The 24,494-nt window shown below is 38.0% G+C and overlaps 1 protein-coding gene across 5 annotated transcripts in view; it reads left to right on the forward strand.

The window, feature by feature from the left end:
• The window catches only part of INTU (inturned planar cell polarity protein), a 73,387-nt gene that overhangs the window by 7,519 nt on the left and 41,374 nt on the right, over positions 1–24,494 (forward strand). For all 5 annotated transcript variants that reach the window (XR_011073962.1, XR_011073961.1, XR_011073963.1 and 2 more), the window contains exons 2-3: positions 5,540–6,078; positions 16,949–17,034. Coding sequence is in view for 2 of the 5 variants with exons in the window: in XM_068543415.1 (XP_068399516.1) it covers positions 5,540–6,078; positions 16,949–17,034 (625 nt within the window). In the remaining 3 variants the exon portion in view is untranslated. The remainder of the gene's footprint in view (positions 1–5,539; positions 6,079–16,948; positions 17,035–24,494) is intronic.

Consider the following 24,494-nt stretch of genomic DNA (forward strand, 5'->3'; position numbering starts at 1 on the left):
CAAGGGTGTGAGCCCTGGTCCGGGAAGATCCCACATGTGGCAGAGCAACTAAGCCCGTGTGCCACAACTACTGAGCCCGCGTGCCACAACTACTGAAGCTCGCGTGCCTAGAGCCCATGCTCCGTAACAGGAGAAGCCACCACAAGGAGAAGCCTGTGCACTGCAACGAAGAGTAGCCCCTGCTCGCCGCAACTAGAGAAAGCCCACAAGAAGCAATGAAGACCCAACGCAGCCAAAAATAAATAATTAATTTTTAAAAAAATTTAAAAAATATTTTATTTTGGAATAAATTTAGATTTACAGAAAAGTTGAAAAGACAGTACAGAGAATTCCTGTAAATTCTTCACCCAGTTTTTCTCTGATGTTAACCTTTTACACAAATAGGATACATTTTTCAAAACTAAGAAATTAACATTAGTATAGTACTATTAACTAAACTCTAGACTTTATTCAGATTTCACCATTCCCCTACTTATGTCCTTTTTCTGTTCCTGGATCCAATCCAGGGTATCATATGGCATTTAGTCATCACGTCTCCTTAAGTCTCCTCTGGTCTGCAGTAGTTTCTCAGTCCTTCCTTGTTTTTCATAACCTTGATCACTTGGTTAAGGTGATGTCTGCCAGGTTTCTTCACTGTGAAGTTGCTGTTTTTCACTTTCCATACTCTGTCCTTTAAAAGCATGTCACTGAGTCCAGTCTACACTAAAGAGGAGGGAAGATTAAGCTCCATCTCCTGGAGTGAAGAGTGTCTATATATAATATTAATTTCATTATTAATAAATAGTTACAATGAAAAGTTGGCAGTTTTGTTTTATTGTTGTTTTTAATACACCCCCTCCATTCTAATAGAACTAGTTTGAGAGTACAGTCTTTCCAACTCTGTTAAACTTTCTGATATGTTAATCAGTTATGCTCTTGATGTTTTTCTAAATAGGAAGTAATCACCTGTGGTAGGAATAAGGAACCTTTTGGGAATCCTGAACTGTGGCCTTAAAGGCAGTATCTAGTTTTGGTTCATACGTTACCAGCACTTAGCCTGGAATCTAGTAAATAGAGATCATTGGAGGCATCTTCATTTATTGCTAGGGGTTGGAAAAGTGCAGAAGTACAGGAGCTATATCTAATAAAGGTGTAAGTTTCTCTCCAGTTCTGACTGTGGAGCAAGAGGATGGGAACTGTCATTTATTTGGCCTTTACCATGCCAGGCACATTATTTTATTTGCTGTTGATAACAGCCCTGTGAGGTAGCTATAATCTGTTTTCTGGAAGAGGAAACCTAAAGCTTAGAAAAGTGAAAATCTCAATAGAACAGTGTTTGAACCAAGGTCTGTGACCTCTCAGGTCATTTTCTTTTTACTATATGTTTTGTCTTCTTTTTCAGTTTCCTATGTTCATTTCCTTGTCTTTATTCCTGTCTCTTATCTCCCTTCTTTTAATTTCTCCCTTTTTCAAAAAATTTTTTCTGCTTAAAGTGAAATATTTTTTAAATATAGAGCTTAAGAAAGTGGATCTCATTCATTGCTGGTGGAAATGTGAATTGGTATAGTCTTAGGGTAAAGACACCTACCTACCTACCTTTCTATCTATCTATCTATCTATACCCCTACATAAAAGAATGGTTACTGTATTGTTGTCCATAGGGGCAATACTTGTGCTGGTACTTCTGCTTGGCACAAAAAAAGAAAAAAGAAAAAAAGTGAACACAACGCTTATCAGTAGGTGAGTGACCAAATGTGCTACATCCCTCATGCTACATCCCTTAATGTAGCCATTAGAGGTTTTTAAATTGTTTTTTTAGTGTTAAATGATAAAGGGGTGTGTGTGTGTGTGTGTGTGTGTGTGTAGATTCCACTCACTTTTTCAAAACAAACAGTAACAAATAACCCTATATATGTTTTATATGATTATAAGAACACAGATTAAAAAAATTTTTTTTTATTGAAGTATAGTTGATTTACAATGTTTGTTTTTGGTATACAGCAAAGTGATTCAGTTATACATATATATCTATATTGTTTTTCATATTCTTTTCCATTATGCTTTATCCCAGGATATTGAATATATCAGTAGTTCCCTGTGCTATACAGTAGGACCTTGTTGTTTAGAACACAGATTTTTAACATGTCAGTGAAAGGTAGGAAGGGAGGATGACATGTACGATAATTACGTGCCCATTTATATAAAATGAGTGTGCTTATGTGTGCATGAAAGTACAGTCACCAACTAGAAATCTAGTCAACACCAGTTCTTTCCTCTCCCTCATCATTGCATCTAATCAGTCTCAACGTCCTGGTGATTTTCAAGCATTTCTCAAATGTTTTTCCTACTTTCCATTTCCTCTACAATTGCCTTAGTTATCATCTTTGCTTGGACTACAGAAACAGCCCCCTAAATGGCCTCTTTTTTTTTTTAATTAATTAATTTATTTATTTTTGGCTGCGTTGGGTCTTCGTTGCTGCATGGGCTTTTCTCTAGTTGCGGCAAGCGGGCGGGGGCTACTCTTAGTTGTGTGCGGGCTTCTCACTGTGGTGGCTTCTCTTGTGAAGCATGGGCTCTGGGCGCGCGGGCTTCAGTAGTTGTGGCACACGGGCTTAGTTGCTCCGCGATGTGTGGGACCTTCCCTGACCAGGGCTCGAACCCGTGTCCCCTGAATTAGCAGGCGGATTCTCAACCACTGCGCTACCAGGGAAGCCCCTGGCCTCTTATCTTGAATCTTGTCCACCTCAATTCCTTCTTCTATTGCCCTGTCAAAGTAGATCTATTCAAGGATTTCTAACATGTAAACCCCTCTACCTAAAACTCTTCATTGATGCTCTCTTACCTGCACGACAAAACCCAAACCCTTTGCCAGGGTCCAAAAGGACTTGCAAAATTACAACTTGCAAAATTAGACTTCTCCTGTCATTCCTCACCTCACCACCTCCACTCTGGCAACTGCAGACTAGCTTTAGTTATCCACATAGGCCATGGAGACTACCCCTCAAGGCCTTTGCTTGTGCTGGTACTTCTGCTTGGGATTCTCTTCTCGTCTTCCCCTTCAGCTCCCCAAGGCCTCCTCCCCAGACACTTGTTGCTTTAAAACTCACCTCTGGGCTCTTCTCTACCAGAAAGTCTCCCTTGACCTCATCCTCAACCCCAAGCTAAGCTGGATGGCCTCTCTTTTGCACCTACCATGTGTATTGTCATGAATTCCTTCTCAGTTTCTCTTCCCCACTAGACAAGGGAAGGAACTGATGTTTTCATCTTTGTAATTCCAGTACTGTCCACTATGCCTGGCACTGTTTATTTGTTCCACAACTAAATGCCACCCCCTGTGGCACCTCCACCTGCAGGGATCTTAAAGTCATAACCAAAAAGTGGTTTCACATTCATATTTTAGAGAATAAGTGACTTCCCTGGTGGTCCAGTGGTTAAGACTCTGCACTTCCACTGCAGGGGGCCCGGCTTTGATCCCTGGTGGGGAACTAAGATCCTGCGTGCCACACCACACTGCCCCCCCAAAAAAGGAAAAAAAGTATAAATTCCAAATTTAGAGAATTAGGTGAACCATCTTCATGTTTAGCAGAGAGGGAAAAATGTTTCTTTGGGGTCACATAGCTCTCATACAAACGACAGGCCAGATTAAAAGGGTGAGATTATAAAGCAAGTAAATTTCATTCATTTTCTAATTAATATATATCTTCGTAAGTAATTGTGTATAATTATGGTATTTTCATTGCACCATTTTATTTTATTTTTTAATTAATTAATTAATTTATCTTTAGGCTGCATCAGGTCTTAGTTGTGGCAGGCGGGATTTTTTGTTGCGGTGCGCAGGCTCTTCCTTGCACTGCGTGGGCTTCTCTCTAGTTGTAGCATGCGGGCTCCGGAGCATGTGGGCTCTGTAGTTGTGGTACACGGTCTCTCTAGTTGTGGCGTGCGGGCTCCAGAGCATGTGGACTCTGTAGTTGTGGTACACGGTCTCTCTAGTTGTGGCTTGCGAGCTTAGTTGCCCTGTGGCATGTAGGATCTTAGTTCCCCGACCAGGGATCGAACCAGCGTCCCCTGCATTACAAGACAGATTCCTAACCACTGGACCACCAGGGAAGTCCCTGTGCCATTTTAAATTATGGTACATTGTTATCTAAATTTTTTATGGTGGGGACACAGTTATTTAGACTCATCAGAGTAAAACTACAGAGATATTAAATACTGATTTTTGCAGGTACAGACAGATATAGTCAAAACAACTGATATGGTGAATAATCCACAGTAAGTAGTGCTAAGTGCCGAAAATTATGCCACACACTGGGAACCAGCAAGTGCCAAAGAAATGTTAGTTTTGGTATCTGGGGATAGTTATGCCTTTTTTTTTTAACCATTCATATATAGTTGAAAATTCTGTGTTAATTACCAACTACAGACCAGTGTAGTGGTTAGTTTCTGATTAATAGAATAGTGCATTTTTTGGACGAATTTTCACAGTATTTAGAAAGAGACACGACTTTTAAGTTAAAAGAACCAGGATTGCTAATAAACACTGCAGAAAACAGATGTCTTCTAACTGGTTGAATGATTAGAACACAAATTATATCATGCCAGGATATTACAGCTCATGTTTCTGAAAAGACTCTCTCCACATGTTAGTTCTTCCACTGTAACCAGTTTTGCTTTAAAGAATAGCAGTTTGAAAGGTAAACTGTTCGTAACATTGAACAGGGTAGAGTTTGTGGTTAGGTCTGTTACCCTAAGACGGGTATTTTTGTTTTTTAATGCTCTTTGAATCATTTTAATAATAATTTTGTTTTTGTCAATGGCCTACTTCCCAGTTAAAAGTTTTTTTATAATCACATGATGAATCATGTAATGTGTGGTTTACTTTTCTTACTACAATTATTCATTAAAAGGAATTTTATGAAATTATAGGCTACAGAAGTGATTATTATTAACTGTGATTACAAACTAGTTGTTTTCAGCAAAGATTTTAGTTCGTGGTGGGTGAATGTTCCTTTTTTGAAAATTTATTATATAAACAAAGTCTTTTAATACTGGTAGGCTTTCACTTTTGTTTTAACGTGTCAGCCATGCTGAATAATTTCTTTGCAAATAGGATGTTTTTATGTGCAGTTTCTGAATGTCTCACATCTGTGGATATAATTGTATAATCAACTACTAATGTAAATTATTGTCCAGTGAAATTGTCTAAAGTGACCAGTAACCACACAGGGACTGAATTAAATTTAAATAACGAAACAGAACCTTAGATTCTAGAAGGGGGCCATCTCTTTTTTAATTTGTTTTCTTTTCTATCTCTATGCCATTTTGATTCCATCTCCTCCAACCCCAGTTCTTCAAGGCTCTACAAAAAGCATTCTACAGGAAATAATGTTGATGCTCACAATAAATTAGAATCAGTGAGGAGACTCTGAAATAATCAAAGAACTTTCACCCTTCGCGTCTCCCCGCACCCCAGCCCCTACCCTCACCCGCCTGCCGGACAGGCATAACTGTTTTTCCCATGTTTGGCTGTGATTTAGATTATCTTTTCTGTTTTTCATAGTGACCTTGAGCCTGAATGGCTGGACAGTGTGCAGAAGAATGGAGAGCTATTTTATTTGGAGTTGAGTGAGGATGAAGAAGAAAGCCTCCTTCCTGAGACACCTACTGTGAACCATGTCAGGTTCAGCGAAAACGAGATTATTATTGAAGAGGATGATTACAAAGAAGGAAAAAAGTATGAACCCAAACTCAAGCGGTTTACCAAGATTTTAAAAAGTAAAAAACTTTTACCCAAGCGCTATAATAAAAAAAATAGCAATGCCAGTGGGCCAGTATCCATTCTAAAGCACCAGTCCAATCAGAAAACAGGAGTTGTTGTCCAACAGCGGTACAAAGACGTGAACGTTTACGTGAACCCCAAAAAGCTAACCGTCACCAAAGCCAAAGAGCAGCTCAAGCTTCTGGAAGTACTGATTGGGATTATCCATCAGACCAAGTGGAGCTGGAGAAGAAGTGGAAAACAGGGCGGTGGAGAGAAGCTTGTGGTCCATGGCCTGCTGCCAGGAGGATCTGCTATGAAGAGTGGTCAGATATTAATTGGTAAGTTCTGCTGGTGAACATCAGTCCTTATTTGCAGGGTTAATGGTTGATGATGCTTTGTGAGGAAAGTGATCAAAACAGAATTATACCCAGAGTCTCAACCAGTTAAGGACTGCCTGATGATATTTGGGACAGTAGTGAAATTGGAAGGATTGTGTACTGCAATGCACAGCATTCTTAAGACAAGCACTTTAGTGCATTGAATACACATGCGTGCCTTGTTAGGCCAGGGAACAGCTTAACTAATTTTCAAGTTTTTATATAATTGTATTTCATCTTGGTTTTCTTTGCTGACAAGAAAAAGAAAAGTTGACTGTACAGTGATAATTTAGGTTTGAATGACCTATATCCAATAACATGATACAAAAATATATAATTTATGAATAAAAATACTTTAAAATTGTATGTTTGCACTTAAGTGCCCCGAGTTCTTGGAGTGGTTTTAAACTGTTTCCTATGGCATATGTAGCAACATTGGTGTTATATGTAAATTTCCTTTGAAGGGCGCTTGTCATAAAATATCCCACCAATTTTGAGGGGAAAATAAGAAATCCACAAGTTATTCTGAATATATGTTAAGATGAGCATTTTGTGTTGCTGATACATTTTAAGCTGTTGGATATGTTTGAGTTAGTAGCAAAAATAGATTAGTTACCTAGAGATAGATTAGTTACCTAGAGATAGATTAGTTATCCAGAGATAGGTTAGTTACCCAGAGATAGATTCGTTACCCAGAGATAGGTTAGTTACCCAGAGATAGGTTCGTTACCCAGAGATAGATTACCCAGAGATAGACTAGTTACCTAGAGATAGACTGGTTACCCACAGATAGATTAGTTACCCAGAGATAGGTTAGTTACCCAGAGATGGGTTAATTACCTAGAGATAGACTAGTTACCTAGAGATAGATTAGTTACCTAAAGATAGATTAGTTAAAGATGAGAATATGTTGTTAACAAAACTTACAGGTAGTAACAGTTCTCCAAGCTGATGGTCTTAAGTTGACCCAGCCTGAGAGATTTTGATAAAGGAACTTTTATAGATTCTTTAGAAACATTTAAAAATATTTCTTTAAGTCCAGATTTTTTTGTTTGTTCATTGATTCATTAGATAATTTTTTGAGCACCTGCTAAATGCCAGGAACACGAAGATTACTCTAATGATCCAGTTGCGCCTCCTAAGGAGCTCATGCTGTAGTGGAGCTCACGTAGGGTCAGAAGTAAGCAGACAGTTTCCCACCATGTGATAAGTGCCATGATAAGGGTTTGCAGGGAGGAACCCTGTAGGAAGGGCATCTGTGCAAAGCGTGTATTCCACATTGTTGCAACAAGGTCTCCACATTCTCTTCTTACAGTGTGATGTTGATACTCCTCCCATGGAGAGTTATGGTATGTGTGTGTGTCTCTGTGCCCCACCGCCCCGGCCTTGAATCTGGGTGGGTCTGTGACCACAGCTTAATTGGTACTGTGCACACAGACTTAAGGAGTGGGCTCATAAAAGGGGATGTGCCTTCTGCCTGTCCCCATTCTGTGAGGAAGGCCAGGCCACATGAGGAGGCCCTGAGTCATAGCATTCTGGCTGATAGCCCCAGCTGAGGCCCCAGCCACGCTCAGGAACAGCCATCAGACGTGAGTGAAGAAGCCGTCCGGGTAACCTCTGCCCCAACCATCTGGCTGCAGCTACACAAGGAACCCTGAGTGAAAACCTCAGCTGAGCCCAATCACCCCCAGAACCGGGAGAGACAATAAATGGTGGTGGTTGTTTCTTTCATTTTTTTTTTAATTGAGATATAATTGACATACTACATTATATTAGTTTCAGGTATACAACATAATGATTTTATATTTGTTTATCCTCCGAAATGATCACCGCAGTAAGTCTAGTTAACATCCATCTCCACACATAGTTACAAAGGACGGTTGTCGTTTGAAGCTACTGAGTTTTTTGGGTGATTGCTTTTGCAGTAATAGGTAACTGGAACAGGAGCTAATGCATACTTACATTCTCTCAGGTCCTCACCTTCCTTTTTTGTCAAGTTACAGAATTGGACCAAAATACCTCTAAGGTTTGTTCTTTTAGTTCTGTCAAAGGAGACCAGAATTCCTGCTTATGAAATCCTGCCTGGTTATTGCCCACCACCATAATTGTATGATCCTGCATGCTGGGAAACCTCGGCTACACATTCTCTTTATACTCGCCTGGGGCTTCTGCTTGGAATGCCTATTTGGGCCGAGTTATAGACAGATCTCTAAAATTCTTTTTACCCTTTTCTCTTGAAACCTAACAGAGAGGTGGTTATGACCAATGAGCCTCCTATTCCATATTTCCTTTCCCCTGATACTCACTCCAGTCTGCTGAACCTTCTAGGAATGGCAGTTACCTCTGGCCGTGATCTTTGCACCATCTGTATGGGTGGAAAGAGAATGAACCAGAGAGAAGAAGACTACCAGGGTGGTCCTACTGTTTATCGTTAAAATAATTTAAAGATACACAAGATGCTAGTAGTCTACCTTTTAACCTGAGTGAGGTAACGTGGATGCGTTCACTTTGTGATAATTCATTGTACTGTACTACAATTTATGCACTTTCCTGCATGTGTATTAAATAGCAATAAAAAGTTAGAAAAATGAGGCTTATGAGTTCAATTTTGTAATAGAAAAGATTATGATTTACTAATAAGTAGAAAAGGAAATTTGTCGGAATAAAATGATTATTTCATCTTTGATGCGTAGCAAAATGGTTGGCTCATAATAAGCCCTCAAAAACATTTACTGAATGAATGAATAAACCATGTAAAAAGAATACATTCAGGGAAAACAATTAGAAGTTTATATCAATACAGCAAAATGCTAATAGTGTTGGATTAGGGTGGGGGCATTATGGGTAATTGTTATCGCTACTTTTCTAAGTTTTTAATTTTATGATTATGTTCCATATTTTTTAATTATATAATTTTGGGACTAAAGAATGGATGATTTTTTTTCAGCATTAATTTTTTAAAAATTCTCTGAGCAGTCACAGGTGTTAAGCTTATAAATAATGAATATTACCTTATGCCCCTTAGAGCAGAGATATAAATCGCTGTTAGGAAAGAGACTCCATCCTTGAATACTTCATCGAGCAGATGCTCTTGTTTATCAAGATCAGAAATCCTATTCCAAGTTGGGTATGTGTTCATACCCATTTGCAAGAATGGACGATTTTAATGTCATGGTGGGTTTGCTAATCGCACAAGGTGCTTCTGTGGTGGTAATTTCTCACTTGCTTCTTTCATAGTGACATTTCACACTGCAGTCACCCCACAGGCAGGAAGATCATGAACACTTTGTCCTGGTCAATGCAGTTTGCTCGGGGTGACTTCTGCTGTTGTCTGGCTGGAGGGTGACCCACTGTTGACTAAAGTCCCTTGACCAGCACAGTGAGACAGGTGACTTTTCTTTCCTTTTACAACAGCAGAACTCTGTTCTATTCTCATTCTTCTTTGCTGGATTCTTGGGGGTTTTGCTACCTTTTTTGGTGCCATTTTTGGTGTTCCTGCTGCCAAGGGCTTGCATGTTTAATTTTTATATTTCTATTTTTGCGTTTCTGTTAAAGTTGGACAGTTGATAGCTCCCGGACTACCTGTAGCCAGCCGCCGACTCAGTCCAGAGCAAATAGTAGTTCCCCTTTTATCTACATCCTAGAAACTGCATATCATCTCAGTGATTTATTTTTGTCTTCAAGATTACCCATTTTTTGGTCATTTTAAACTAGATGTTTTTTTAAGGATTGGGAAGGATAGGGTTAGAGAGAGTACACATTGATATTCTTTTTTTTTTTTTAATTATTTATTTATTTTGGCTGCACTGGGTCTTAGTTGCGGCATGCGGGATCTAGTTGCGGCACGCGGGATCTTTGTTGCGGCATGAGAACTCTTAGTTGCGGAATGCATGCGACATCTAGTTCCCCATCCAGGGATCGATTTCAGACCCCCCTGCATTGGGAGCATGGAGTTGTACCCACTGGACCACCAGGAAAGTCCCCACATTGATATTCTAGACACACATACCCCTGGAAACTATTTCTGATGAAGAATAAACAAAGTTTATTTCAAGCTCTTTTTGTGTCAACTTCTAATGTTCTCACCTGTGATCACTAAATAGATTTGTTTTGTATAATACTTGTGCTAAGTTTCTCTTTTAAATTTTAAAAAATTTTGGAAGTGTTTTTGGATTTACTTTTAAAAATCATTTTAATTGAGGTATGACTCCATAATATGCACAAATCTTAAATGTATACTCAGTAAATTTTGACATATGTATGTCCCTGTGTAACTACCACCCAGGTCAAGATATGGAATGTTTTTGGTACCCAGAAGGCTCCATGGTACATCCTCCTAGCCAGTACCCCCTCCCAAAGGTAATCTTTTAAAAGTCAGAACTTTTCTATCAACAGAGTTGATTTTGCCTCTTCTTGAACTTCATGTATATGAAAGTATATGGTGTGTATTCTCTTGTTTCTATTATATTTTCTTTAGTTTATAATCTATGAGAAATATCCACGTTCTCACTATGTAGTATTCCGTTGTATGAATACATATTTTTCCATTCCACTGTTGATGGACATTTTGGTTATTTCCAATTAAAATACCTGAAGTGCTCTTTTGAAAAGACAGATTTGTTTTTCATGAACACATAACATGGTTTTATTCTCTAATATTTTGCAGACTATTACTTGGTATACATTTTTATTTTCTCCTGTAATAGGTGTAACATTTTGATATTCTTAATGAAAATAACTCTACTTGTTTGTCTCTCCTCTCGCATGTCATTTTTTCCCCATATTTTTACCCATGGAACTTGAACCACTAGTAAAGGAAAGACACTGAAGCAGTGTGTTCACTGGAAAGACAGAATTTTAGAGTTTTTAACGCCTTTGTTGAGCGCGTCTGGTTGTTACTTCCCCCTACGGATGAGTACCAAAGGAATCCCATGACTTACCCGAGAGCAGACAGCCAGTCAGTGATAAACCTGAGACCCACGGGTTGTGAATTCCATTCACAGAGCTCTTTCACTTGCCAGGTTGCTCACTTGAATGGGTGGGGAAAGTGCCAAAAGATATCTCTTTGAAACAAAACGAAAAGAAATGACTTAATCCTTTCAAAATGTAATTGGGAAATAAGTGTTAAACTACCACAACGTACTGTTTAACCCAGTTAATTCATTCTGAGACATTTGTCCTAAAGAAGTAATCTAAAACACATCTGCAAACCGCAGCCAGCAGATCAAATCAGGCCCATCACCCATTTTTGTACAGTCAGCAAACCAAGAATGGTTTTAACCTTTTACAATGGTTTTAAAAAAAAAATCAAAAGAGTGATATTTTATGACATGAAAATTATATGAAATTCAGATATCAGTGTTCATAAATAAAATGTTATTGGAACACAGCCACATTCATTTGTTTATTGCTGCGTTCAAGCTACCATGTCGGAGTTGAGGAGTTGCGACAAAGACCATATGGCCTGCAGAGCCTAAAATATTTACTGATCTGCCCCTTTACAGAAAAAGCTTGCTGACCCTAGATGTAAAAACAGGAAAAGCTATGTGCACGAAAACATTTATTCAAGCATTTTTTAGTAATAATAAAAAGCATGAAAATGTCAAACCAAGGGTATGGTTATTTAAATTACAATTTAATAAATTTGTATGTTATTTGACTATTAAAATTGTAATTCTGAAAACTGTATACCAGCATAAAAATTCTTATTACTTGAGAAGTTTAAAAGGAAAAAAATCCTTGATGCTTCATTTGTGTGAACAAAGGTAAAGACTAAAAATAATTTGCAGAAACAATCATGGCTATAGTGCCATCAATAATTTATAGTTATCAATAATTTTTACAACATTTCTGCAATATTATTTTCTATTTTAATGAGAAATAAAAACCTGGCACTAGTTTCTTATCCATCATCTTCAGAGAATGTGATGTTTTACTTAATATTCTGAATAGTAGTTACAGTAGATGAGCTACCCTTATTCAAGGAATTCTAGAATGGTAGGTTGGGAGGGACCTTAATTTTCTCTGGTTTAGTGCTTACATGTTATAGTTGAGGGATTGATATTGAAGTTAAAAAAATACAATAATTTTTATTCTCTCAAAACTTAAGAATTTGTCAGTAAACGCATTAACTTGAATGTATAAAATGGCAGTATGTAACTATGTTTCAAAAACCGGATGCTTTCCCCTCTGAAGTCAAATTCAGCTTAAATGATCTATTTATTTATTTAAGTAAATTTATTTATTTATTTTTGGCTGTGTTGGTTCTTCGTTGCTGTGCGTGGGCTTTCTCTAGTTGCGGCGAGCGGGGCCTACTCTTCGTTGCGGCACGCGGGCTTCTCATTGCAGTGGCTTCTCTTGTTGCAGAGCACAGGCTCTAGGTGTATGGGCTTCAGTAGTTGTGACTCGCGGGCTCTAGAGCGCAGGCTCAGTAGTTGTGGCACACGGACTTAGTTGCTCCTTGGCATGTGGGATCTTCCCGGACCAGGGCTCGAACCTGTGTCCCCTGCATTGGCAGGCAGATTCTTAACCACTGCACCACCAGGGAAGTCCCTAAATGATGAACTTATTTATTTATTTATTTTTGGCTGTGTTGGGTCTTCGTTTCTGTGCGAGGGCTTTCTCTAGTTGTGGCAAGTGGGGGCCACTCTTCATCGCGGTGCGCGGGCCTCTCACTATCGCGGCCTCTCTTGTTGCAGAGCACAGGCTCCAGAGGCGCAGGCTCAGTACTTGTGGCTCACGGACCCATTTGCTCTGCGGCATGTGGAATCTTCCCAGACCAGGGCTCGAACCCATGTCCCCTGCACTGGCAGGCAGATTCTCAACCACTGCGCCACCAGGGAAGCCCTAAATGATCAATTTAAATGCACAATCTGATCCTACCCCACTGTCTCACACCTATTTCCCAGTCCTCTTGTATGTAAATACCAGCCTCTAACAAGACTGATCTATTCTTTTTCCAATGACTGCCAAGTGTACCTTGTATGTCCTTCTATTCTTTAGCATTCATGGTCCCTGACTCTCACTTGGTGCTTAGCCGAAGTTGCCTTGTTCTGTTAAGCGGGTATATTAATTTTCTATTGCTGCTGTGACAAAGTACCACAAACTTAGTAATTTAAAGCAGCACAAATTTATCATCTTGCAGTTCTGGAGGTCAGAAGTCTAAAATGCGTCGTCTGCACTAAAATCAATGTATCCACAAGGCTGCATTCCTTCGGGAGGCTGCAGGGGAGAACCCCTTTCCTTGGCCAGCTGCTGGAGGCCACCTGCATTCCTTGCCTTGTGGTCCCTTCATCTTCAAAGCCAGCAGCGTAGCATCTTCATGTCTCTCTTCCTCTGACTGTGGTTTTCCTGCCTCCTTCCTATAAAGACCCTGTGATTACATTGGGCTCATTTGGATAATCTCCCAATCTCAAGATCCTTAACTTAATTACATCTGAAAAGTCTCTTCAGCTATGTAAAGTAACATATTCACAGATTTCAGAGATTAGGATGTGGACATTTTTGGAGGACAGTTATTCTGCCTACCACAGTGTGTGTGAGTTTTAATTTTTTTCTCTTTGCAATAGTAATAATATATGCTTATGGCAGACCATTTAGAAAATGTAATTAAACAAAACAAAGAAAAAGCCCAATCACCCAAAGGGATTGACTTAAGTATTTTGATAAACGGGTCTCCCCCTTTATGTTTTATTTGATTCTTGAATGAAACCTCTTGATAAACTTGATAAATTTCCTCTCTTATTTCTACCCATCAATAATTCTCAGACTATTTCTTATTTAACAATTCAAATCAATTCATGCAGTTCATTTCCTTTCAGCCTTTGAAATGGGACCCTGCATACTAATGACTCCCATGCACTTGTTGAGAAAGAACTTTCCTGGCGTGCACGCTGCCCACTGCAGTGATGTGACATCCAGGAAGCCTGCCATCTCTGAGTCACCTCACAGAGGTGCTCAGAAAGACGTGAGGAAAGCAAGTATCTGGGAAGTGAGAAGTGGATGTAACATTTCTTTTATAGAAAAAGACAATTTTCTACTAAACATTTAAAAATATTGTGTATATACTATACTTGTTCTAAAATTTATTTTCATATCTTTTGTGATGATACATGTCTCCTATTTTTAGAGGTTTGTTGGACATGATGCTTCCAGATGATACTTCCTATAACACTCAACTACGGAACTGTATTCATTAGGGTTTGGAGGGGAAAAAAAACAAAGAGTCATTTGGGACATTATCCAATGTAGTTTTGGTTTAAATCTTTTCACTATTTAGGTGTCCTGAGGATAGAATAATCTATAGACAGTAGAACTCATGGTTGGTACGGTCCAGAAGGGGTTTTGTTTTATCAGTACATCAGTACTTCTATATTGTGTTCACCTTTCTCCCTCCCAATCTCTCTCTCTCTCTTTCTCTCTCCCTCCCTCCCTCCCTTTTTTTTTTTTAAATGTTTATTTATTTATTTAATCTATTTATTTGGTTGCACCAGGTCTTAGTTGCAGCAGGCGGGCTCCTTAGTTGTGGCATATGAACTCTTAGTTGCAGCATGCATGTGGGATCTAGTTCCCTGACCAGGGATTGAACCCTGGCCCCCTGCATTGGGAGCGTGGGGTCTTATCCACTGAGCCACCAGGGAAGTCCCCTTCCTTCCTTTTTAAAATCACTATAGCTATAAATAATTTGATATAGTACACTTGTTTAATCTCATTTAAAAATAATTAAGGGAGTATGTTGCTTTTTCATTTTTCCAAGTTGAATTGAAGTTGGAAGCTGATTTTAGTTTGCAAGTTCTTACTCTTTTTTTTCCAGTTTGATTGAGATGTAATTGACATACAGCACTAAGTTTAAGGCATACAGCGTAATGATTTGACTTACATACATCATGAAATGATGACGACAGTAAGTTTAGTGAACCTCCGTCACCTCATATAGATACAAAATTAGAGAAATAGAAAATAATTTTTTTTCCTTGTGTTGAGAACTCAAGATTTACTCTCTTAACACCTTTGTTATATAACAGACAACAGTGTTAATTATATTGATCATGTTGTACATTACATTCCTAGTACTTATTTATCTTATAACTGGAAGTTTGTACCTTTTGACCACCTTCATCCAATTCCCCTCTTCTCTCCTCCCCCACCTCTGGTAAGCACAAATACAATTTCTTTTCTGTGAGTTTGTTTGTTTGTTTTGGAAGTATAATTGACCTACCACACTATGTTAGTTCCTGTTACACAACATAGTGATTCGATATTTCTATACATTGCAAAATTCTTACTTTTAAGAAAAGTTACCAGGTTGCTCAAAGTGCTGCAATAGTGGACCATCCTATAGGGCTCGGTGCCCAAACCTGAGGAACTCTCTCAACTGAATAGCATCTCTTGAGCATTTGAACCTCGTGTAGGTCATTGCAAGCTTTCAGAGGGCTGGCCTAAGAAACTCCTGCTCACTCTGCACTTAACCCCTTTCCCATATGATAGCTATCAAGAAGAGCAAGGAATGAAGGGAGAGGGGGAGGGGGAGGAATAGCAGTAGCTAAAGTAATGGCAGCTTCACCTGTTCCCCAACCCTCATTCCCACAGGGCATCATGAAAAGGGCCAGGTGACCCCTACACACATAGTGGGTTGCATTAAAGGACAGGAACTTGGAGCTTAGGGAACACAAATCTTTTATAAAGAACAATTATTAACAATAAGATATTGTTAATATATCTTATACTGTACTTTTTTTTTTTTTTACTGTTATTATACTGTACATTTGCTCTGGAGGGAGGCACTATCTCATCCAAAGCTGTTCGCTATACAGACAGTGTTGAAAAGATAATCCAGAACACAGACTTTCAGTGCCTTGGCTTTTAAGATATACGAAAATATGAGAGACCAATGGAGAATTGTCTACCAACACTATTTTATCTATATATATCAATATATATTTTTTATCTGTCTTCCCCAAAGAGTATTAAGCTCCATGTGAATAGAGGTTTTTTGTCTGTTTTTTTCAATTCTCTGTCTGCAGTGCCTAGAACTGTGCCTGGCATACAGCAGATGCTCAATAAGTATTTGTTGGATAAACTAATGAATGGATGAGTATGAATTATTTAATCAATTTCCTAATGATAGGAATGAGGAGAAAAAAATAACCTTGGTATGTGTATTTATATTAATACACTCACTGGTGTTTAGATATTACCTTTATGTTGTGAAAGTAAATTTCCATTTTAACACTGATCTTTATTAAAGCCACCTGATTTGATAATATACCCATTTAAAGAAAAGCCATGGAAAAAGAGATTTTTTACCGAAACATGCTATAGGTTTTATTGCGGTTAGGAGCTTTTGAAACAAAGACGTGTGTAGGCACATATCAGTAATAACAGTGAATACGCAGCATATTGAGTTATGATATACCACATGGATTTAATTAAAATTTCAGCTGAATTTTTTTTACTGTGAGTCTAAGTGGTTAGATTCAATTTTGTTAAGTGCAATATTTGGTTTATGCTACAAATTTTCCATTTGTCCCTTGGCTTTATGTAATTCTCCCAATTGTATCAAAAATGAGAATATTCATCTCTTTAAATAGTCATAGGTTGTATTTAGTTATGGTGCAATGTTGGGCTGCGTTATAGTTTAAGAAAGAGTGGGGTGGGAGATTATTTCTGCCACTAATGAGCTTTATAACCTTGAACAAGTCCCTGAATGTCTGTACCACATTTTCCATTGTACTTTGAAGATCAGAATAGATGCTTTTTAATGTTCCAATTCTAGATCTTTTTCAGTTTTGGATACTCACACAACTGTCTTTTATTGTGATTCTGTTTTCAGGTGATGTCCTTGTTGCCGTGAACGATGTAGATGTGACCTCTGAGAACATAGAGAGAGTTCTGTCTTGCATTCCTGGACCTATGCAGGTGTGGACATTCTTTTTCTGTGTTTTATGATGAATTACATGACATAAGTGTTTGTGCTATCTTCTTTTTATGAAATTCTGAAAATAGTCATGTATAATGGGCGAGTTATACTTACATGCTAGGACATTTTTAAAATATTAGCTCTTAGAGATTGTTCCAAAAAGAAAGAGAAATATCTACAAGAACAATAATAAAAACATACATAATGACCAACTTGCCATTATAAGTACCACACCTGCTGATGAAAATCCAATTCCTAGAAAAGCCATTTAAAATAGTCATGGAATTTTCTATTTTCTGACTTAGTAAAATCATAATTGCTATAAAGTTTTTTATTGTGGTTTTGTTTATTTTAAAATCTATACTATTCTCTTGATTTTTTTTTTCTTTTTTGTTATCTAGTTTAGCCTTACTCCTGAGCTTTTAGTTAGCTACTTAATGAATTATTTTTCATTCCTTGTAGGTAAAAATAAATCTCTTTCATAATAAGTTATTTTGATTCTCTAAGCATTGACATTTTGTATTACAGATGACATTTTTATGTCATTAGATGTATTTGTTTTTAGTTTAGTTTTTTTAAATTTAATTTTATTTTTTTATATAGCAGGTTCTTATTAGTCATCAATTTTATACACATCAGTGTATACATGTCAATCCCAATCGCCCAATTCATCACACCACCATCCCCACCCCACCGCGGTTTTCCCCCCTTGGTGTCCATACATTTGTTCTCTACATCTGTGTCTCAACTTCTGCCCTACAGACCGGTTCATCTGTACCATTTTTCTAGGTTCCACATACATGCGTTAATATACGATACTTGTTTTTCTCTTTCTGACTTACTTCACTCTGTATGACGGTCTCTAGATCCATCCACGATTAGATGTATTTTTAAAATGCTATATCTCCTGTTTAAGAATATTCTGCTGTTGTTATCATCAGGAATTGGCTTTCTCTCTTTCGAGGGGTAGGGAGGGTGATATGTTTTAGACAGGTTAGAGACTCCATCAGGCAGTGAGAGGATGAAGCAATTTTCAGATTGATCAGGATGAAGAACAGAATGCCTGATAAATCAGAATCCTATCTGCATCTGATTTGAGATTCTGAAATAATAGGACCCATTGTGAAATTTCTTGTTTTCTAAGAAAAAAGGCTCCTGTTATGTTCACTTCCTTCTCTTAACACACGCACACACACACAGATGCTCTGTAAATTTAACTGTCTTTGGAAATGCAAAATGAAAGTGCTAGAATAACTATGGTAGCCAGTGACTAGCAATGTCTAGGAGTGGATAGAGAGATGGAGATGGAGATGGGGTGCTGTTTGAAATAATAGCAATCAGGCAGACATAGTGCTGGAGTAGGGTGTGCTGGTATCCCCTTTAGTTGCTAGGTGAGGGGAGGAACAGGGGTGGGCCAAGGTACTGGGGCATCTTAAGGGGTCCAGACAGCAGCTACTTGCCAGTCAGTAATGAAGAATCACAGTATTTTAATGACTGAAACAGTGTCACCCAAGTAAACTGGCTGCGTATCAGCCCCGAGTGAGGGCTCCTCCTTTCTTGCCTATGTCAGTGGCAGGTGTCCTGTCAGCACTACCAAAGTTCAACCACATCTGTTCTGTCTTCAAAAAAAGAATTATGTTTCCAGTGAAGTCACATTATACTTATATTTAATTAACATTTGCAAATTCAGCTATGCACACTTGGCAGAACAAAGAAGAAAAAGAAATAATGATTTAAATATTTTTGGACCAATTTCACCCACCATTTCCATGTCCTCATTAAGCATGAAATAGCAATGTATCTGCTGTCTGCCTGGTTTGCCTTTACAACTGCATTAAATGTGGTTCTGTGCTTAAACATATATATATATATATATATATATATATATATATATATGTATATATATATATACACATATATACATATAATATATATACATATATATACACACACACACATAAATATATGTATTTTTTATATATTTATATTTATTTTATATATATATATATATTTTTTTAACAACATGGCTCTTAATTGCCAATTCTTACATCTTGTGCCAAAATGAGGAAACGGCAATTTGTTTTAAAGATGGAAGAAAGCCTATTTCTTGTTTATTTTAAAATCTATACTATTCTCTTGATTTTTTTTTTTCTTTTTGGAATTAGCCTATTGAGAGGAAGGCCTTGCCTTCCTACTGCAATTTCAAGGGGATTTTGACTATATACAACTTGAGAATTGGGAAGGGAACTAGTGTTTGTATGTGCCAGCAAGTGTGTCAGTGCTTTGCTAATAGCATTCCCTTTGATAATTTCATTTGTTCCCCATAACAATCTGTAAGGATCTGATAATTTGTATTCCTATTTTATACGTGAGAAAAAAAAATCTGAGAGAGAGTTAATGATTTGTCCAAGGGTGCAGAATTAATAACTCAGAGCTAGAACTGAAACTGACTCCAGAGCATAATCCTCCCATTTCACAGACAACCTGGGTAGATCTTTGTGTCTGCATCCCCTTGTTCTTGTTGGGCCAGAACTAACTGCAGTGGACTTGTCTCAGAAAAAGCTGTTCTACCTAGTTTGTATCTATGGCATTTGAAACCGTTATGCAAGCAATAAGGGGAGAGGAATGCTGATTTATATAAAGACTACCTTAGCAGATTTAACATTTAAATTTGGAAATAGCCAACAGTAACATTTTAAACTTAGAGTATAAAAATAGCCTGAAAGGCTTCTTGTCATCCAGCAGAAGATGCCCTGGAAGAGAGTATAATGTGGTAGAAAGGTCACTGAGGAGAAGGAGGGCAGATCTCTATTTTAAACCTCACTCTGAGCAAGTTTCCAAACTCTTCTGGGTTTCAGTTTCCTCATTTATAATCAGAGGGGGTTTGAGAGAATAAATCTCTGAGCCCCATTCCAACTCTACAGTTCTGTGTTTGAATTTTAAATAAGTTCTGATATAAATAGTTTCAGAACACCAGGATGAAATCCAGAGGCAAAGCCTATATACTACATGAGGCACAAAGAGCCCAAATCATTTCTTTTAAAGCCAGGTTTTAAGAATCTGCAAAACAATTATCTTAGATTCTTCAAAAATGTTAATGTCATGAAAGAAGAAAAGGCTGGACAACTGTTTTAGACTAAGACAGACTGAACTAACATACAACCAAATGCAGTGACTAATCCTTTATTGATCCTGTAGTGCAGTTAGGAACAGCTGTATTGGGATATTTGGGGAAATTTGAATACAACCTTTACTAGAGAATAGTATTGTGTTTAATATTAAAATTCTTAAGTATCATAATTGTATTTGGTTTTGTATCCTTAGGAGACATGGACTGAAGTACTTAGCAATGAAGCATTAAAATAGCTGCAAATAATTCTCAGGTAGTTCAGGCGAAAATTTTGTTTAAATAGAGAGAGAGGGTTAGGATGGAAGGAGAGGGGAGTCACATAAACGAGAAGAGCGGGAAGAAGCAAATGTGGCAAAATGTTAAAAATTGCTGAAACTGCGTGAGAAATATATGCATAATCGTACAATTCTTGCAACTTTCCGTAGGTTTAACATTTTTTGAATAAAAAGTTGTGGGTTTTAAAAAAATGTTTTAAAAATTCAAAATGGCAAGAACAAAGGTGCAAGTACTTTTCTAATTACTGACTATTGTGACCTTGACCTGTTGCCACAGCTCTGTTCACTCATTTATTCAATAAGCACATAATGATGCAGTTATGCCATCCCCTCCCCTGGCTTGATCAGGAAACTTGGGTCCAAACATTGCAGTTGACCGGGATTGATTGTATTAAGCCCTGGGCCATCACCGGGTTTCCTGGAACTTTGGAGGAAACCAACTCCTATTCTGGGAGATCAGCCTGCAGAACATTCATCTTAGACTCTCATCTTTCAAGTACTTCTTAGGCCTAAGAGAGAGGAGAAAAGGCTTCTTAAAGGAGATGACACTTGAGTAGAATATTTTAACTTTTATTATTTCTTTGTTACACAAAAAGTGGTGCTCATATATATTGTGGAAAGGTTAGGAAATAGGCAAATTTTTAAAAAAGTATTTGTAAGTGTTTTTTTATTCTCAGAACCCAGAAGTAACCAGCTGTGTCAATATTTTAAAGAAGAAGACTGATGTGATCAGATTTGCATTTAGGATTATATCCCTCTGGATGGGACTGGGGGTTGGGAAACCAGGTGGTCAGCTTTCCAGTGGTTCAGAAGAGAAGGGGTGAAGGCCTGAGCAAAGGCCTTGGCTGTGGATATGAAGGAGAAGGAGTAGATTAGATTTAAAGTATGCGGGAAGTAAAGAGGACAGTACTTCCTGCAGGAGAGAGCAGAGTCCAAGATGCCTTCCAAGTTTTGTCTTGAGTAATCTCGTGAGATCACCCGAAAGAGGAGGATCGAGGAGAGAGAATTTGCTGAGCCAAGTAGACTCAATTCCTTCAGAGTTTTGACTAAGGAATATTCAGAGCATCTGCCAGACAAAGGAGAAAAGATCAGACACATGGAAAGCAACGAAGGTGCTGTGAGAGAGACAGTGTAGACCATGGGGCAGAAGTGAGAGTGTGGTCTGGCTCTGGAGCTGCTTCAGATTCTGACAGCCTCCCCAGGTCCCATGTGTGAAGAGGATGGCATGGTAGCTAATGGGGAGAGAGGGTCGGTTGGTTGGTTTGGCGGAGGCTGAAGAGACATTGCTTGTCACATGGGGTGGGTTGGAGGTGGGAGTAGAGAGAGGATATAATTCAAGCAACAAGATTTTGGAAGTGGTGAATTATAGAGAGCATATCCTTGGACCTGAGGTAAGACATATCATCTCCTGAACTGAGGGGCGGGGGGCACCGAGGAAAGAAAGGATGGGCAAATTGCACAAATAAGAAAACCTTCTGAGGGAGACAGGAGATGATGAAACGTGTCACCAGTTAATGCCCATGGAGGAACAACAGAAAACCCTTTTTATAAGAAGCCTCATATAAACCCAACAGAAAAACCCTCTTTGTAAGGAACTTCACATGAACTCTTATAAAAACCTTTTTTATAAGAAGCTATAAACTATCTTATATCAGATGCTTCTTAATAAAAGTTTTTTCCTATAAAACGCATAATACCCTTAATATTTACATATATCAACCCCTTTTTAAATATAGCACTTCACTCTTAATTTGGTTATCTGTCTTACCCTTTTATCATTTTATCAAGACAACCAGATTTCCTGACATTTATAGCTACTTAACGTGTAAGCTTTTCAGAATGTCCTGTTAAAGTGTAGTTATCTTTGCATTATGGAGCCAACTTTACTTAAATCAGAAGAACGGCGGCTAAAATAGTTCCTTAAAGAATGTTAATGGCTGGTTCTGTGGTGTGTGTATTTGTTTGAGTTTTTGTCACGCTGAGGGGAAAAGGTTCTTGCCCCACAGAAAAGAAGTCCTGTTGTTTGCCAAGTGTAGCATTAAAGTTAGTTTTCAAGTGTGTCGTTCTTCACCAAGCATAGCAAACCAGTCTTAAATTTTAGGTTGCCGTTGCTGCCTAAAGTAAAATTGGTAAATTTTTATTTTAAGTCTACCAGCTCATTCCCTTTTGTCATTCTTGGTGAGTCATACCCTATCTTTTGACCTCTCCACCCACAAGAATCTCAGCTGGAGAAGATGCCCTCCCTTCTTTCTCTTCAGACACATATTTCTTTCTCTGAGGACCACTGGGGCGCACAGCTCTCACGGACGTTCCAGCCGATGCAGCCCGCCTCTGTGACACCTGCTCCCCTAGGACGTCGCTCATCTCCTGCTTCCTACAGTCAGATTTCTCACCCTCTACTCCATTCATATACCTAGGGCCTCCCCAAAGCCCGGTGCTGGGGACAATCTTCAAAGCTCCCCTCTATACTGGTACAAAGTCTGCACTCGGGATTTCCCCCAATCTAAAGATTTCTCACATTCCCAAGGAACACCGCCAAAGACTCCCATATATTTTCTTTTGGACACTTCTAAATCTTCATTCTCAAATGGAAGAACCCCCTGAGCTCCAAGCCATTTTTACTTCATCGGATCCTTGTTCAAGGATTCAATATATTTATGCTTATGTTTATATTTTTACTTATGTTTACATATATTGAGCATTACCCACTAGAACAGATGCCATCCTCAGAACATAGTCTTTCAGGCCGTATAATGCTTCCATGTCGCTTGTTTGGGTCAAAACCTCACACCAAATATTCTTTTTCACATATTTCTAAGATTACTTTGGAAACAGTGTCTCTTCAACTCTCCTCACCTTATCCTTGTATTAATTTTCCTCAGATAACTCTTGATTGTTCTCATATAGGATCTCTAACTTTTTATGTTTTTGTTTAGCTTACTTGATATTTTCCCCCCAAATATACTAGTGTTCTATTAGCCTTTTTAGATACAGTGTTCTAATAATACCAAGGGCCCATTTTTCAACATCAAGTTTACAGAAAACATTAAAAATTAGTAAAGGTTGATCTTTTCCGTTTGGAATATTAAATGTTTTGTAAAGAAACATGATCGTTTGGCCTCAGAAAAATTTCATGAGGAACTTCTCCCTTCCTACTCTTTAGTTATGACCTGGTTCATCTTAACTCTGAATATATATATATTGATGAATTTAGACCTTATGTCTCTTTTCTACTTGTTAATAAAATAAAATCTGAAGCTTATTTTTTAAATTTATTTATTTATTTGGCCTCGCCAGGTCTTAGTTGTAGCACTAAGATCTTTAGTTGTGGCATGCGGAATCTTTAGTTGACATGCGGAATCTTTCATTGATATGTGGGATCTCTTAGTTTCAGCATGCAGGCTCTTAGTTGCTGCATGTGGGATCTAGTTACCTGACCAGGGATTGAACCTGGGCCCCCTGCATTGGGAGCATGAAGTCTTAACCGCTGGACCACCAGGGAAGTCCCAGAAACTTATTTTAGAAAATATGTTTATTTAACTAAATTCACTTTAGGTAGACAACAGTAACTTAGTGCCTCTGAAGTGCCAGACAGCTACAGATAAGCAAAATTGAATACAACCATAAATAGTCACTCTTTGCCAACCAAAAAAAGTATATCTAGATATTTTTTCATTTGAAAGCTTTTATTCATCAGAATAGATTTATTTTACAGTATAATACTAACAATAGTTAGATGGGCTGATGGGATTATGAATGAATTTTTTAAAATAATATGCTTAACATTTTTGATAAAAATGTATAAATATGTAAGGCTCATTGTTTAAAAGAGTGATAGTAATATATTCATATTTATCATATAGTTAAAGTTGGCCTTGAAAATAGTACCTCTTTTAATAAATTATTAAAAATAGGTATTGTTTATTATTGTCTTGATAATAATTTTTAAATGTTTCCTCTCAAAATGCAACTTACTGCATACAAACAGTTTTATCTTCTTTTAAATATTGACAACATTTCCTTTTTCCACCAGTTTTTTGAGATATGACTGACA

This window comes from Eschrichtius robustus, chromosome 4, assembly GCF_028021215.1.
Source record: "Eschrichtius robustus isolate mEscRob2 chromosome 4, mEscRob2.pri, whole genome shotgun sequence".
Lineage (NCBI taxonomy): Eukaryota > Metazoa > Chordata > Mammalia > Artiodactyla > Eschrichtiidae > Eschrichtius > Eschrichtius robustus.